The sequence below is a fragment of the Haliaeetus leucocephalus genome, unplaced genomic scaffold, assembly GCF_000737465.1.
Source record: "Haliaeetus leucocephalus isolate CR32 unplaced genomic scaffold, Haliaeetus_leucocephalus-4.0 Scaffold284, whole genome shotgun sequence".
In the NCBI taxonomy this organism is placed as follows: Eukaryota; Metazoa; Chordata; class Aves; order Accipitriformes; family Accipitridae; genus Haliaeetus; species Haliaeetus leucocephalus.
In genome coordinates, this window is record NW_010972720.1 from 7,993,276 (window position 1) to 8,011,825 (window position 18,550).

At 36.2% G+C, this 18,550-nt stretch overlaps 1 protein-coding gene across 3 annotated transcripts in view; it reads right to left on the minus strand.

Moving 5' to 3' along the window:
- Nucleotides 1-18,550, minus strand: part of FAT1 (FAT atypical cadherin 1) — a 105,055-nt gene that overhangs the window by 13,927 nt on the left and 72,578 nt on the right. For all 3 annotated transcript variants that reach the window (XM_010570035.1, XM_010570033.1, XM_010570034.1), the window contains exons 9-17: nt 14,116-18,183; nt 13,271-13,467; nt 11,701-11,854; nt 9,993-10,226; nt 8,327-8,716; nt 6,750-6,964; nt 6,198-6,335; nt 5,754-5,897; nt 3,379-3,576 (exon numbers count right to left, since the gene is read on the minus strand). In XM_010570035.1, coding sequence (XP_010568337.1) covers nt 3,379-3,576; nt 5,754-5,897; nt 6,198-6,335; nt 6,750-6,964; nt 8,327-8,716; nt 9,993-10,226; nt 11,701-11,854; nt 13,271-13,467; nt 14,116-18,183 — 5,738 coding nt within the window. The remainder of the gene's footprint in view (nt 1-3,378; nt 3,577-5,753; nt 5,898-6,197; nt 6,336-6,749; nt 6,965-8,326; nt 8,717-9,992; nt 10,227-11,700; nt 11,855-13,270; nt 13,468-14,115; nt 18,184-18,550) is intronic.

Below are 18,550 nucleotides of genomic sequence, written 5' to 3' on the forward strand. Positions count from 1 at the left end.
TAGTTGCTACACTTTGAAGATCTATGCAGATAAGCCACTTTTGATTTTTCATACAAATTTAAGCAAAAGAGGAAAAACTCCAGGCACAAGATTATCTGTGGATGTGCACATAATTGTAGCATTTTTAAAAGGTAATGCATGTCTCAGAACTACATGTCTTCATCTGTTAACTCCAAAAGAAAGGCATGGCTAGAAATTTGCCCTCTAGTTACCCAAACATAAATAACGAGAGAAAGAGAGAGAGAGAGAGCTCAAGTTGGCAAAGTTCTGTTTTGCCTAGTTTTCTGCCTGGAAACAAGACAAGGCAGGCAGTTTAGCTACAGGAGAAATGCCCAAAGGAAACAAAGGCTTAAAACAAACAGGCAAGCAAAATTGTAACAAATGGACAGCAAGTAGGAAAGAAGAGCCCCAGGAGAAATGATTTTTTCAATAGTGCAGATATTTTAAAAATCTGCTGTGGTTTTAAACTAAAGACTTCAGAGTGTGGCACAAAGGACTGTATGACTCATAGCTGAAGATTTCACACACTAATGCTGTGAGACATTTGTTAATGGATAATCTATTTCCTTTGGAGAGAGGGAAAGCAAATGTGAGTGGCATGCACATGTAGGTGGCTGTAGGGAAAAAAAAAAAAAATAAAATCCTTATTTCTATTAAAACCATAAAGGTAAAGTAAAAGAAAGGCTCATGTTAAGTAAAGTTTTTTGGTGGTAGTGGGTATGTGGGGTGTGTATGTGAGAGGTTGCTGTGGGTTTTGGTAGGGATTTGGTTTTTTTTTTTGTTGTGGTGTTTTTTTTTTTTTCCAATTAAAGTATACTTGTAACATAAGACGACCTCTGCCTCAGCAATCCATTCAGAAAGCAACTAAGGTGAAAGCTGTCAATACCGAAAAGCACACCAGTGAAGGTCAGTTAAAAAATGAAAATGAGTATCAAGAGATCATATACAGCCATTAACTTGTGAGCTATAAGATGGAAGTGCAGAAATTAAAGATAGGGTAAACTTGAGAAGAAGCCTTCCTACAGCCTTTGAAAAAAATCTTTCTTTTAAATGAACAGGGGAAGAATATTTTTCCATGAAAGTCATGTATCTATTTTTGTGTGCACCACTGGAACTGAAGTCTTGTGATATGGAAACGCTAGTTTTAGTCTTAGATGCCTTCATACTAATGTACAGTGACTCACTAAGGAGAAGATAACAGCAAATTATAGCACTATGTCTATTTAAAAAAAGCTATCATAGTATAAGATGACAAATAGCAATTAAAAGACAGTGACATATTTCCAGAATTCAGACAGGGAACTTTTAAATCAAGGGATTAGACAGGTCCAAAATACTGAGATTGGATAATACAGCACACAAAAAATGCACATTAGTATAGTCTGCTTTAATGATTTACTATCTCTGAGAAGCCTTTGTTCTAAATGAGTACATTTCTTTTAAGACACTTGTTTAGCTACTGGATGCCATTAAAATAGCCCTTATTCATTCCCCAGAAAACAGGCACTTTTCAAGTGCTGTGCTAAAAAGAAGATAGCTGAAGTACTGACAGGCTGTTTACAAGCATCCTACAGTCTAGGAAGTGGCTTGGAAATGAAAGAATTGCATGATTTCACCCAGAGGAAGGTGTTAGATAGGCGCCTCATACTTAAGAAAAGGCAGGCACATTAGGAAGGGCCAAAGGTGGAGCTAAATCATGAAATGTGATGCTAACTCATGAAATGTGATGAAGACAGTGTAACAGTCTACACAGAACAGACATAACTGCCTGTGCATGCATTCATAGGAATATATTTTAGAAGCAAAATAAATAGAAATTAGTTACTGCTTAGAGAAAATATAAAATAACACATATGAATCTTGTATTACACTGATTGCATATGCAGGAAAAACATTGCTGGTTCTTCTTCCCTAAACAAAAAGATGACTTTAGGGAATCGATATAGAACTTGGAAAGCCTATTAGGCAAGTGTGTGGCAAAGCCCACCTCTACTGCTGTTTCTGACTCATGCAGCCTAGGAAGGCCAACAGAGCCATCGCTCAGGTACCTTGAAGGCTAATCTGTCCCACCACTAATTAGCAGATAACTATTAAGAAAAAAATGGCTAACAGATGAATGAACCTCCCTGCCCCCCTTTTTAATCTCAGTTCTTAAACCCTAAACTAAACTACATTTAAATGGACCCTTTATCTATACTGGTTCTTATACTGATGGCTCCTGATAACATGTTTTAGTGACTCAACCAGAAAACAAAAGTACCTGTAGGAATATTTTTTCCTTCCCCAAAGAAAAGAGATAGACTTTGTGTAAATACATCACAATTATTATCCCAATGTGGACAGAATTCAGTATACACTGACGCAGACACTACTGCTCTAAAACTCTGCAAGTCCGTGTTTACTCAGAAATTGTCTGCAATATTATATATGAGAATAACTTGGAGATTGAAAGAAATTCCTCATGTAAAGGTAAGAATTTTTCTTAAAACACAAATCTGGAAATGAAGTTTAAGAATTAAGGCCAGCTATTTTTAGCCTACCAATTTTAAGTCCCCTGTTCACAGCTGCTTAATTTATAACTGAATTTAAAAGGACTGGATAAGATAAAAAAAAAAAATCGGTTTGGAGTTTTCTTACAAAAAGTTACAAAAAAGTATTTTAGAGAACTTAGCTATGTTAATGTAACCTGGATTTTTGGACATTGTCTGGTCTTTTGCACAACAATGGCAAATGTAGGCATATATTCTAGCATTTCACGGTCATTTTTGAATTTTATGCCGTGTTTTCCACTGCAAGATTCTGAGATCTCCAAGTTTCAATGCTATGGACAAAGATCCACTGACTTGGTTTTCCAAACTTAAAAAAAGATGTTTTCAATTGCCACTGCAAAAAGAATGTGGCACTATAGAAAAATACTTCAGTACTGCCATGATGTGCAACTTTCAATATCCCTGTTTCCATCGTATCAGTGCAGTTCAGCTCACAGCTTCAAGGGTCAAAGCAATAGTGGCAAGAGGAAGTCTGCAGCCAATAGCAGGTGGCTCAAGGGACCTGTCCCCTGATGGCTTTTCCAGCATCCCACATGAAAGGCAAAGGGCTTATCAAGACCACTCAACCCAGTTAACATTTCACTTACACCTTACCCTTACTGTGAGTTTAATTAATCTTACTGTTACACCTGTGTAGATTTCCATTTAAACCAACAGACTTTGTCTCTGAAGATGTCACCTCAAGGGACGTGCCTCAAATGACTACTTGGCATGTCAGGATCTTGTAACAGAAAGACAAGGGGTAGGCAGGTGGACTGGCCATGAGTGGGGAAAGTTAACTAAATACTTATACTAATAATGCAAACCAGCTAAAGGTAGCGCATCCTACCTTAACATGAAGTAAATAGTGATCCCTCACTTTGCGATTCAGTGCAGCAGTTGTTGTCAGGACTCCCTGCTGGTTAATCTGAAAAGTGTTCTCTTCATTTCCACTCAGGATGGTGAAGAGAAAAGGAGGGCCATTGTGAGAAGAGTCCTTGTCTGTCACCACTAGCTGTAGCACACTAAATCCAATAGGCTTATTTTCCTACAAATGCATAATACAATTACATTGGTTTTATTATAATAGAAGATATAGCCTGACTTTGATTTCTTTTTCACAACAACAAACAAATAAATAAATTAAAAAAAAATCAAATTACTTTCAAACCAGTTAATCAGTGTAAGAGAAATCAGAATGACAATATTGTTTAAGAAAAGATACTACCCTCTGAGAATAATGACAAAAACAGTAGAAGGAGAAAGGCAGTACATGTTTAAACTTTGTCTTATATTTTTAAAAGTAGCTCAGCCTTGACACTTTACATTTTCCAGTTTTGGTCTGAATTAAGATTACTGTAGATTAATTACCAAGTCATCAAAGATTTAAAATTTAGCTAAAACACCTGTTAAGAATAATCCAATGCCTTTGTTGGGAGGACTAGAAAAACACACTCCTCCATCTGATCCCTTGTGTCCCTAATTAGTGTTCTGACTACAGTTGTGGCTGCTACAGCCGCAGTCTGGTTAAAATATGAAATCCAGTTTGTAAAATTTCATCATAAAATCCCTTCAAGTTTGCATCATGTGGATGCCTGAGGTTTCAGAGACACTTCACCCACTTTGGTTTATCACGTATCTTATACACACACACAACCTTATCTAACACTTGTAACACTTCTCCCAGAATACTTATGCTATACTGTATTGACCAGATTTTTTTTTATATATGTACATATTTTAAATGCAAAAAAAAGTAGAAGCATTATTGTGAAGTACTACAATAACAAAATGCTATCCCTTTCACAGCTGCAAAAACTCCTAATAACAAGCATACTCTTTGTTCTTGAAACAGTAAGTCAAGTTAATTATCAGATATTGTAGCTGAAGCTTTTTTTTCCCCCTTCAGCAAAACAGACAAGGACCGTCATTTTAAAATACAAATATTTACATTTGGACATATAAAGTAATTTGATTTTCATAATAGCTAAGCACATTTCCAACTGTGTCCAAACATGTCCAACTCAAATACATCAGGAAATGCACACCAGCATTCTTGGGTAACTCCTCCAACTTTTTCTCTGCTACCCTCATACTGGGACAGACTGATAAGAATGAACTATAAAACACGAGGTCTTCCTTTTTAATTAAGGGAAACTTTACAGACATTGCTTATATAGTCTACAGTTTTAGGGGATACATTAATTAACATTCATTTCAAGGAAGATTGTAACTGGGGAAAGCAAAATACCTTTGACAGCACACAAACATGCAAGTCTGTTGTTTTTAAAAAAAGGCATAAGATCCAGGCCATCTTACTTCCATACTCTGTATATGTTGGGTAGAGATGAATCATTTTGTCTTCTTTTGGAAAGCTACCTTTACAAATCACGTACACAGTCTCAAACAGAAGTGGTGTGTTAGGGTGGCACAGTGTACCAGATAACATTGCTTGATCTCCACTTATCTATTGTACAAGGCCAGGCACCAGCAACAGCAAAAGGACCCAAGGGACTGAGCTCACTTACTTTACCACTATAAAGGTCTTAATGCAATTCCTTTGTTCCCTTCCATTTATTCTCTGTTGGATTCAAGAAGAGAAGTAGTACAGACACTGCCTCTGTATCTTTGCTTTAGTAGAGAGTTTTCTGAATTGGGCAAGTACATGCCAGCCATTTGAGAATCTGGCCCACTACCACCATCCTAAAGTGCAAAATTAGTCAAATGTAGCAATATGAAATACTACTCCTGTTTTAACTGCTTCTGATCCCAGAGGAGGCCAACAGGAATTAAGTCTTGACCTATGTGTCACGGTGCACAACACCTGCTTCACAGTAACAGGTACCTAAAGTATCTTTTTCTAAGCAGTAACTCTAAGATTAAAATGAAATAGGAAAATTATTATGTATTTTAACCTACCTGTATGATGCTAAGAATGTTATAAACATAAATGCAATGTATAATATACATATACATGTACACACATGAAGTACATGAAAAAAGAACACGCTCAACTTGCAACATAAGTTTCTAAATAAACTGTACAATATTAATTTTGTAACCCTTAACACTTATTCAGGTAAGCAGTCTCACTGACAACCTTAAAGAATTAAAAATACAGAAAAATTGAAGCATTAGGTTTATTGTATCTTGCAGAATTTTTCAAGTCACAAATTACCACTCCAATAATATTATTGATTTGACTACTTCACTATCTGTATTTACCTGGATGATAACACTATAGTTTCCTTTTGAGAATACTGGAGGATTGTCATTTACATCAGAAACATCAATATTAACTGTGGTTGTGTTAAGTCTAGGTGGGTTTCCATTATCTGAAGCTTGAACTGTCAAGGTATATCCTGAAATCTAAGAAATAATAAAAAAATTTCACACATCCACTAAGAAGCAAAGAGTAACAAATTCAGCTTTTAAGGAAGAAATATTTCAGTGCAAACCCCCAGTAAAGCTTGCCTTCATATATTTAATCCTTTCTCTTCCTCCCTGCTCCCCAAAAGCACTGACATGAATAGACGCTTTCACTTTACAACAGCTATATTAATTTTGGAACATTAAATGGTAATTTACAAATATAATGAAAAAAATGGTGGTCATCAATTATGTATGACTAAATTTATCCCAACAGCTCAAAAAGTGTCAAAACCTTACCTTTTCTCTGTCTAGAAGTTTAGTCACTTTTATTTCACCACTAGTAGGGTCAATTGTAAAAGGACTTCCCTGATTGCCATCTATAATTGTGTAGTGAACACGGTTGTTTGAAGGTCCATCGGCATCATCTGCCATAACCTAAGGGACATTACAGTCTCATTTAAAACAGGTTGAAATAGACTCTATCACCTTTCAGATAAACTCATCCTGAAGATGAGCACAGCTGTTTTGGTCTACCACATTTCATAGTTCTGAGGAGAAAAGCCATCCGATTAGAACATACCAACATCACTTAATTTCCTGAATTTCTTCTAAAAATTAAGTCATGTTCTCATGAGGAGAACACAAATGTATCACAAAATATCATCTGCTTTCCCATAGCATCTCACATCTCTGGTTCTGAAACTTTTTCAAAATAAATTTTCAATTCACTCAGTGGCAAACTTATCTATTCATTTATGTCCATCTTCAAATCAGTATTTATTCCTTCAAGACTGAAAGCATGATTGTCGTGCCAGAGTATTTCAAAGGAAAAAAACCAGCAATACGTACTGTAATGACTGACTGTTCAAGTATAGCATCTTCACTGATTACTGCAGTGTAAGTGTCTTGGCTAAACACTGGAGTATTGTCATTGATATCTGTTACATTAATATTCACTGTTACAACATCACTTAATGAAGGTGTGCCTCCATCTGTGGCTTCCACTGTCAAGTAGTACTCATGAGAACTTTCATAATCCAAGCTCTCAATGATAAAAATGGCTCCTAGGGAAGAAAAAAAAACAACAAACCTCACTCAAACTCTGCTATTACTGTAGTATTATATATTGCAACTTTTGATTTTGATCTGACAAATACTCAGCTTCTTCAGGGCTTGATTTTTCACTGTAAAGCTGGAGCCACACAGTGAAATGATCAGGCTTTACACATAAAAGTAAAAAGATGAGAAGTTTCTGCCATTACCACAAAAGACTCACACTCTAAAATCACCTGGCTCACATTTTGTAATGAAAAAATGAAGAAAAATAAAAAAAAAGTGCTTAGAAAATGTCTTTTTCTTAATTTTCCATTAAAAGTAAGCAAAAATATGAAATGACCTTTAACTTCACTTTCCTCGTAACCAGCACTAATGTCAGGCATGGAGTATGCAGAGATAGTAAGAGAAGTGTCTGACCATGACTTTTAATTGATAGATATCTGAGTTGAAGTGTGAGTTTTTAACTGAGTAGTCCCTAACATAGATGCTGATCCGCTGGTGGAAGAGTGTTTTCCTGGAAGCTTTTTCCACCTTTCAAATACGTGAAGAAGTTAAACTGGCAAGGTACATCTATACCATAGTACCAGCACGCGCACTGGAAAAAGCAGCTGGGAGAATTACAATTTCAATTACACTTGTATAATTACTATTAACTTTTGGGTAGAAGTCTTATTTAAAAAAAATAAAACTTTACCAGAAATTAGCTCTAGAAAAAGAACTATAAGAAAACAAAACTACCATTGAGGTGTACATTGATTTTTAACAAAGAATTGTCATTAATAGGGAAAATTCTCCAGAGAACCTAAATGCTTCCTGAGAGTAAATCTGACTAACATGCAAGCCTTAAATCTCCACTGTCACGCTGGATAAATGATTGAGCAGAATATTCCAACCTCTCTTTAATGCCACATCAAACTGGTTCTTCTAGGATTACTGTCTTTGGGGACCAATGACTAGTTTTCTCAATCAATTTAATTTCTGATCTTTCTTTTACCAAGTCTGGCCACTCATTCTGATTATATAGCTTTTTTGAAAAGACTATTATGTTTCTATAATTACAGATCTCTGACTTTCCACCCCCTCTGCCCCCAGAGCGGGAATATTCCAGCTAGGAAACCCTTACTCTGGCCAGCTTAAAGAATCTAACCCAAATAACAATAAAGAACAACAAATAAAGCTCCTGTTCTACATTCTACTGCACTCCTCTAGTAAGCATGCTGGCAAAAGAGGTGAACAGACAGTAGCACTGGCTTTACAGCCAGGATGATGCACACAGATTATGCATAACCTATTTGGTTCAATTACTGTAGCACACAGTATGGCACTGTGCTTCATTAGCCTCAAGTATATTCACAGTTGTAATCTGTTACCTGTCGTTGAATCGATGCTGAATTTTCCATGTTCGTTCCCACTGACTATTGAGTACGTGATTTCAGCATTGGCTTCAATGTCCCTGCTTGCAGCATAGATCTGGAGAACTTCAGTTCCAACCAAAATGTCCTCTGATACACTTGCACTATACTCCCTATGCTCAAATACAGGTGGATTATCATTTATATCCAGAACAGAAACTATAAGACTGCTTGTTGAAGACAGTCTTCTAGGTAAACCTTCGTCTGTAGCCTTCAAAGTTAGAGTGTACACAGCTTGTAATTCCCGATCCAAAGGCTTCTCCAGACGAATGATTCCAGAGAATTCATCAATAGAGAACTGGCCCTCTGCAGAGTTCACCAGTGAATAATGGATTTTACGGTTCATCCCTGCATTTTGAAAACAATTGCAGAGTATGAAGCAGCCATTAAAATACACCAACATAATAACAGATCTGATAGCTATAGAAATAAAACATGCATTCTAAATATTATCATTCATGTTAAACTACATTTCAGCAAGAGTTAGTGGCTCTTGTGAAGGGCAGAATGATTTCCAAAAAGATGTAATCTGATTTAAAAAATTAAGCCAACACTTCATTGCACCGATTTTCTGCCACACAAAAAACATGAAGCATGGTTCTGCTTCAGTCACAGTACTAGCTAATATGAAACGATTAGTAATATAAATCTAATTATAACTTCAGAACAATAGCATCTGCTTAGCAGGCTTATAAATAACACGGGAGGATACGGGAGAGTTAGGCTGCATCAAATACCTAGACTCAATACCAGTAAGGTTATTTAAGAACCATATCCTCAAATTATCAGGAACATTATTTCTGGTAACCTTTCTGTATAAAACAAACAAAAAACCCCATAGGTTTTTGGGCCAAGTATTTTGCTCCTCCTGAGCCTCAAAGACTAGTGAAGTGTGAAAACATCTCTCTCTTACCTTCCAATTCAGCAACTTAGCTTTATCATAGCACAAAGTGGGTTGGTTGTTTCAGAAGACTGAGGCAACTATTAATTGTTTGATTAATAAACTGATAATATATGGAAATCATACACCTTTTTTAAAGACTTGATACTGTTATATTCCTTACAACAAGGCCTAAGAACAAACTCTTTCTAATGTAATTTTCAGTTCATGTTCACTTAAATGCTTGTAACTAAACAGTGAAGATAGACAGCAAAAATCTTAACGGGTAGCATATACGGAAAGCTACAAATGACCAGGGTTCTCTTTATGGTATGATCATGGATGGCTAGCCTAAGAAGCACACATTCAAAAATCTATGAATGCACGTTTACATGAACAGACATGGTTTGATATCCCTTTTACTTATACCAGGAGTAAAAGGATGGACCTAAGGCATCATAACATTAATAGCTTATCACACTAAAAATATCCTACATTTTGTCTTGCTCCCCCCTCTTCTTTTTTGCAGAGACACAAAAGGGATGTCTTCCAAGCTACTCGCACATAGAAGTCAGGTGTTGTATGATTTAGTAGACCTAAATATATCTTTCAAGAGTCTAATCCTGAGCGGTATTGAACATCTGTCAGTTCTACTGAAAGACTTAACAGCTCTCAGGGTAAGACTAAATAAACATTACTGTAACTTTGAGAACATGACAAAAGTATTGGTCAAAGAATGCATACCTGCATCTGCATCTGTTGCCTGCACTCTTGTCAAAAGGGTTCTAGGCTCTGTGTTTTCAAATACTGTAATGGAGTAAGGATCAGCTGTAAACTCTGGGGCATTATCATTCACATCTTCCAGAGTCAGAATAATATTAGCTTGGCAGAATCTTCCTCCTTCATCTGTGGCTTTCACTAGAAGATAATAGACTGCTTGCTGCTCACGATCAAGTGGCATTAATGTTTTCAGTTCACCTATAAACAGAGTAACATACATCAGTTGACACGAGTTGCAAGACTTAAGTATCCCTAACATGTCTTCCTCTAAAATCTTTGTACTCAGAAAAACTAAACAACAATTTTCTTTTTGACGGTAATTTCATCAGTGGCTAAGTCAACAGCTGTACTGCAGTAATGAGCTCCACTTTGGGCAAAGCACATCAGTGGCCTGCCTTTTCAGCTTTAAAAGATTAAATACTAAAATACTCTGCCTTTTTTTCAAATGCCTGTGAAACAGAAATTAGCTTAAGTAAAACTACCTGAAGGTGCAGAAAGAGAGAGAACATACATACATCCACAAATCCATGTATTTTTGTGTAGAGAAAATTAAAATATTAGAACTCTGTCTTTAACAAAATGCAAGGTAAAATCCACATATGGTTTTCCTGGGCCATTTAGTTTTGTTCCTTCCACGGCTATTGAGCTGACTCTCCTCCTCTAACATTCTGTGAATAAACACAGCTATTCACACTATCAAATATAACTTGCTGCTACAGACAAACCTCTAGAAGTCTAACATACTTTCTTTCCAGTGTGACAGAAAACATGACAGGCACAATGTGTAGCCATTGTCTCCTTTTAACAAATTCAAAAAAGTATTCTGAAATATTGTTCATGAGTATTCTAGCCCCACCAATTCTGACTTTATGTAACGACATGCTAGCACAGCACACAGGTGACATTCAAAGTAAAAAAACCCAACCCCATGAAGTAAGATCTTCTCATTTATTTTGCCCCTGAAGTATTCTAATCTCCTTCTCCATATTTCCACTACATCTTTGTATTTATCTTATTTAAATTTTTCTACATTGTTTACTACTCCCTTCCTACTGCTTGTCTACCGCAGCCTGAAGAGCACAGGATTTTGGCATTAGCTTTGACCTATATTACAATCCAGAAGACATGAATGACATGAAAACTAAAGTCAGGCAAATTACAAGTTAATCTCATTTATATAATGCTTCCTATAAAACTGGAGGCACTTTTGGCATTTACTACGGAAAGAAAATTTGTTGTTCCATCTAACCTCATCCCATTTAATATGCCAAACCAAATGATGGCAAAGAGAATCTGAATGAAGATATTTTCAGTTATAAACCATTATTGCTACTACTACAATCAATATAAAAAGTACAAAATTTATAGCATACTTTTATTCCAGTCACTTCAGTGTGAAAGTTTCTGCCTTCGGGGGCAATTACTCTATTTACTCTTTTGTTCCTAATATATTAAAATACTTGCCTTTTCCCTGACTTCTATTCAATATATTATTAGTATTTGTGTAGTAGAAACTCACATTTTAAACAGTTATGTAATAAACTAACCCTTAATGGAACTGACAGTTCCAGCTTAAAGTATTGACATTTATGTATGTCTTAATGTAACAGTAAAACATTTTATAAAATAAGGTGATGATTGGGATTTTGTATAGTGTATGAAGTATTATTACCTGTGTCTGGAGTGAGTCTGAATTTTTCTGCTCCTGTGCCATGCAGTGTATAAGTAATTTCTGCATTGGAACGAATATCTGCATCTGTAGCAGATACCTGCATTATCAGTTTGCCAGGAAGGGCATCCTCAGGAACAGAATCAGTGTATAAAGCCTGCAAGATTTTAAAGTTACACTGAAAGATTAAACATATGAAATAAGTAGAGCTTGGAAAGGGGAGGGAAAGAAGGAATGACAGAGGAGATAATATCCTGTTTGAATGCTTGGTAACATATGAAATGAACCAGAGGATGAAATACCTGATAATGAAAAGAACTTATGATTTTCTAATTAATTTATTAGATTATTCAGAAAGGTAATTAATACAGCAACCATAAAGACTCTTGAGTATCACTGCATAGCTAAGAACTCTAAACACTTCTAACTAATTAACTGATAATTAAATACATTTCCAAAATAGGAGTTATATGTTTTTCATAATTTCATTATTTCCTCTTTTGGCAAATCATCTTTTCTAGGTCTGACTCAATCTAGAAGAAAGTGATACCTGCCTTTTTTGTAATGTCATGAAATAAAAGGTTCCAGTTTAAATAAAAACTAAGAAAAAACCCACCTAGAATTTAAAGGCACTAAGCACTCTTTCAGCTCATCCATGTCAGGGATGTGCATTAAATTTGGAGGACTGAGCCTTATAACACCAATATTAACAAAGGTAAAAAGCTAAAAACACCGAGTAACCAGTCTGTATATAACTGCAGTCATTTATATGGAAGTAACCAACATAAACATTGACTAAGAATAAGAATCAAGTGCTCACTGTATACTTGATCCTTCCCAGAACAAGAAAAGACTTCCACCTGGTAACATCAAATCTGTGTTCAACAAGATGGCTATGAAAAGTCCAAATGTGCAAAAGTTAAAAAAAAAAAAAAAAAAAAAAGCTGACTATGAAAACCGAGGGCTTTCTTGTAAGGCAATTATACATCTTGCAGGGTCCACCTTTCTGTTTTTTTTCCATTCTTTATTTTTCATGCCCATTTTTGCAGACTATCAGATCTGGTAAGGTAGATAGCTTTGTAACTAGAAAACGTTTATGGATTACAGATTTTTGGTGCTGCTGAGTGCAACTGCAGGATAATATTCCAGTCTTTTCAACTCTTATCACAGGAAATGCACAAATACATCAACTAAGTGATGGTATACAGCCGCCTTTGAGACTTTGCTTCCTTCAGAAAATAGAGCACATAAGCTATCATGGCTGCAGCTTAAAACAATTCCTTTTGGAAAAGTATGCATTAACACAGGAGAAATGTACTGCAATTCTCCTTATACTCTTCAAATACCCATCGAATGTTAAAATTACATCAATGAATTGTCTTTGGATTTTTATTTAAGAAACCTGTCCATGAAATAACTTTTCTTTGACAGCATTCTATCTTAACAGTCCAAATTTCTGTTACCAACATAAAAGGAATGCCTATTTGTCAGTCTCCTGAGAAGCAATTTCAGAGAAAATTTAGATTTTATGTATGGAAGCAGCTGGACACAGAAGAGACAAGGTTGTGCCTACCTTTTCACAGACAGGGCTATTATCATTAGCATCAAGGACTTTAACCTCCACCACAGCTTTAGTTGCAAAGGTCCCATCAGTAGCTGTAATATTTAGAAGGTAATTATCCTTTTCTTCCCTGTCCAGAGGCTTCTTGACATAGACCTTCCATTCATTCTGTATATTTTCAATAGCAAACTGTCCCAAGGGATCACCTCCTGAAATACAAAAAGAAACATTTAACTAAAGACAAGAGAGAGATTACTATTATTACTTTATCAACGTGAAGTTATAGCTAAAGAGAAAAAAATGTAAATGCAAATAAACAGACACTCTCTGTGGCTTTATAGTGAAATAGCTTCATTTTCCAGATAGAAGTAATCAGTAGATGCTCATACAACAAATTTAACTGCAGCCCACAGAATCTATAAAAATCAATGCAGAAATTCATGTAGCATTATAGATAACATCATATCAGGACATATGCTAAATAACAAAACTAATAAAATAATACTCCATTGGAAATTAATAGTCTATTATTTTGTGAAATTTCTGTTGTTTGTTCTTTAACTACATCACTAATTTAAGTGCAAATACATTTTTAAAATAGAATTTGATATCAAAGTAAACAACAAATGTAAGAAAGCATTGTAAGCAAGGCACACATGAAACAGAAAACCAAAGACCTGTTTTCTAAAACTTTTTTTCCCCGTGAAGTTTTTAATACCCTTATTAAGATACACACATTCTTTCTTTGCAGCGATATGGTTTCAAATATTTTTCAATAATTTGAAAGATTAAGTTATATCTCACATCACTGCAGGACCACTCAAATGATTAGTCTGACATTACTCAAAAATATTTACCTGTAATGTAATAAAAGACTTGTCTATTGGCTTCTTCTGTATCAGCATCAGTTGTACTCAAGATGGCAATTACCCCACCAGGAGGGTCATCCTCACTGACTGTTCCTTTATATATCTCTGCAGTAAAGCGTGGAGGATTGTCATTCACATCTGTAACAGTAACTTCAACCACAGCCATAGAAGACAGCTGAATTTTTTCACCCCGATCAGACGCAACCACTGTGATTTTGTATTTGTCTCGTTTCTCATGATCAAGTTCTTTGAGAGTGGTAATCCAACCGGTTTCCATGTTTATGGCAAAAGACTCTACAATGTCTAGTTCTTGAGAAGGATCCAGGCTGTAAGTAACCTGCCCATTGAGTCCTGAATCTAAGTCAGTTCCTTTAACCTGGATAACTCTTGTTCCAGCTGGCATGTTTTCTACGATGAATGCTTCATATGGATTGGACTCCAAAACTGGTTTGTTATCATTTGCATCTTTTACCTGAATGCTTACCTCTACTGAGGAAACGACATTATAATCTTCATTTGCATACTGTGCTCGAACTGAGAACTGGTACCATTTAGTTGTTTCATGATCAAGATTCTTCTCAAGTTTCAACTCTCCAGTCTGTCGGTCAATCACAAAAAAGTCATCTCTGTTGCTTTCAGGAGTGTGCCCTTTAATCAGACTATATACTAAAGTCTGATTATGCTCTGCTTTAATAACGTCTATCTCAGTCCCAATTGGAATGTCCTCAGAAACTGTATAAGAATAAAACGGCTCTGAAAATTTTGGAAGAGGCACTTCTGGTGGGAGTATTCTAGCGTAGACAGGAACAACTGACTCTTTTTGGGGGGATCCACCATCAACTGCTCTAACAAAGAAGGTCAGAAATTCATTTTCTAAACCGATTAAGCTTTCTTTTGTAGTAATTACACCAGACAATGAATCAATTTCTAAATTCTCTTTAACATTTTCAGACTCTGCTTCAATAGCATATGTGATGTCTGCATTTGTACCCTCATCAGCATCAGATGCCCACACTTTAACGACAGAAGTACCCCGTGGAACATCAGATCCAATGTTTACTTCATACTCTGTTGCTCGGAATTGAGGAGCGTTATCATTGTCATCTGTAAGTATTACATTAACAGTACAGAAAGCAACTTTTCCTCCTGAATCTTTGGCCATTAAACTAATGGCAATTACTTTTTCTGCTTGTGTTTCACGGTCAAGCTTTTCGGAGGTAAATATCTGCCCTCTCTCATTTGTATAAAATCTGTCTTTGGCAAAGTCATTCACAATGTGGTAAGTGATGTGGCCATATGTACCAGAATCTTCATCTGTTGCTTTAACTTCAGTCACCAAAGTATGTAAGGGAGCATTTTCAGCAAGTTCAACCTCATATTCATTCTGACTGAAAAGAGGACTGTGCATATTGGCACTGGTTACAGCTATGTGGACTTGGGCTGAGCTTCTGAAGACCCCATCAGAAACAGACACGTTAAGATTATAATGTGACTTTAGTGTCTGTCTGCGTAGGTTTGAGATGGTGATAATGCCAGTTTTACTATTAATTACAAAATTCTTTTGGTCATTGCCTGTCAGAATGGAGTACTCCAGCTTGTCAACATCCGAACTATCTGCATCTGAGGCTTGCACACATGTCACAAAATGTCCCCGGGGAGCCAGTTCACTAATTTTAGCTTCATAAAGCAATTGGTTAAAAAGGGGCGGGTTATCATTGAGATCGGTTACATCAACAGTTACAATAGTATCACTGCTCAACGGCAGCATGCCACCGTCTATGGCCCTTATTAGTAACTTGTGTTGTCTCATTTGTTCATAGTCCAAAGTTCTTGCTGTAAGAATGAGTCCAGTGTTGCTATCTATGTGGAAGTAGTTATGACTGTCACTATTATCCTCAACCAAGTGATAGGAAATTCCCCTGTTTGTTCCAGAATCGGCGTCTGTAGCGCTCACTTGTACAACAGATGTTCCAACAACAGATGCCTCAGAAAGGGTTGCAGTGTAAGACTGCTCTGTAAACACAGGAGGATTATCATTGATGTCTTCCACTATTATGTCTACAAACACATCAGCATGCGCCCCAGTTAAGGAGTCTGTTGCTCGAATACTCAGTTTGTAGGCTGGATGAGACTCAAAGTCAAGAGGGGCAACAACATTTATAACTCCAGTGTTGAAGTTGATAGTGAACTGATTGAAAGGATCTCCATCTGTGATGCTGTAAAACACCTTAAGTCCTTCTGGGCTGTTTGCTTGTACATGTACCACAGGACTATGGAGCTGAATGTTTTCTGGTATCTCTGCACTGTAGAAGGGCTTTTCGAAAACTGGCATAGCTTTACTCATAACTGTAATCGGGACTACAACTTCAGCAGAAAAAGCAGGGTCTCCTCCATCTTTTGCCACTACTGTGACCAGATACTCTTTATTTAGTGTGTCTGGTTCAAACTTCTTCTTCAGTGAGATTTCACCAGTGGTATCAATTTGGAAGTGTTCATGATGTTCTTTGAGATAGTAATGCACCTCTCCATTTCTGCCTGCATCTTTATCTACTGCAGTGACATGTCGAATAACATGGCCTACTTCAGAGTCTACTTTAACAACAGCATAATATGGAAGATTGACAAAAAATGGAGCATTATCATTTACATCTTCCACTGTGACTTTAACTACAACGTGTGCAACAACTGATGGTTTATATTCCTCAGTCACTTCTATGACCACATCAAAAGATTCTTGCTGTTCACGATCAAATGGTATTCCTGTTGTTGAAAGGACTCCTGAAGTTGGGCTTATTTTAAATCTGCTGTCTGGATTTAGAATATGGTAAAACAAAGGCTCATTTATTTGATTCCCTATAGCAGTAATAACAGCTATTGTTTTTGCCTCTGTGGAATTCTCCTGCACTGTTGCAGAGTAAGAACTCTGTGTGAACTTCAGCTGGCTTGCTTTGCTTTCTTTCACATTAATTTTTACAGATGCAGTGCTTGCAAATCTGCCATCAGATGCTCTCACTGTTAATTCGTATCTGCTTCTTAACTGAGTTGTATTTTGTACTGTTATATCTCCAGTCTTATGGTTTATTGAAAACTTTTCTCCAATGTTGCCTTCAATAATGGAATAAATTAATTGTGAAAAAATGCCTGAATCAGCATCAGTGGCATTTACACTGATGACTTTCACGCCTTTATAGGTTGGAACCAAAATGGATGTCTCATACAACTCTCTTGAAAACACAGGAGGGCAATCATTGATGTCAATTACATAAATAGTAACATTAGCTGCATATTCTGCATATAAACGTGGTATCCCCATATCATGTACTTGCACTGAAAAGTGGAAAATGTTTGTCTCTTCATAGTCCAGACTCATTACTGTCCGAATGGCACCAGTGCTAGAATCAATGGCAAAATACTTGCGGACAGATGGTTCAACAATTTGATAAACAAGCAAAGCATTAGATTCTTTATCAGCATCTGTAGCTCGAATTACTAATGGGATATTCTTGTCAGTCAGAACCACACTGTTAATTGAAGCTGATTCACTGATGAGTCCTGTATATTCAGCCTGCATAAAAATTGGTGTATTGTCATTCTCATCCCGAAGATGTACCAAAACTGTTGCATTAGTGGACAAGCCAGCCATGTTTGTTCCTTGCACAGTTAGAGTGTAAATAGGCAAAGTTTCAAAATCAAGTAACTTCTGAGAAACAATGACACCTGAGTTTGGGTTGATAGCAAAGGCATCACCTATATTACCATCTTTTATTTCATAAACTACAGAAGACTGACTGTATGCTGTAACCATTCCAACAAAACTGCCAATGCTGGCACTTTCACTGATTTCTGTAGAATATTCTCTGGCTGTGAATTTTGGTGAGGCGTTATCAGAAACTGTAACAACTATATGAACAGAGGTGACTTCACTCATTGGAGGATCCCCTTTGTCTGTAGCCTTTACCATCAGGTTGTATTCTTCCTGGTTACTACGATCTAATTCCTTTGCAATTTTAATCATACCCAAAATGGGATCTATAAAGAAGGAATTTCCAATATTCCCTGTGAAGAAAAAGAAAAGTAAGCAATTAAGAAAGAGGTATAAAGAACTTAAAGAATGACTGCTTATTTAGCTATATACTAAAAGAGATCACGTAGCGAGAACACAGAGAATATTAAAGTTTCTTAGTTTTGTTTAACAACGATTAGCCCCTCTGGAAAGTTTTCTGTAATAAGAGTTAGTACTAATTCTAAGTTTACTTGTGGAAACATTGCATAAAACATAGTTACCAAAGCCATCCAAGCCTTGAAAACAAACGCAAAAAATTTGTTTCATTTTCCATTAAAAAAACCCTTAAAAAGATAACAATTATTTTGTAAGTTTCAACATTATAAATTATGTATTTTCTTCAAATTATCTTTGTCATTG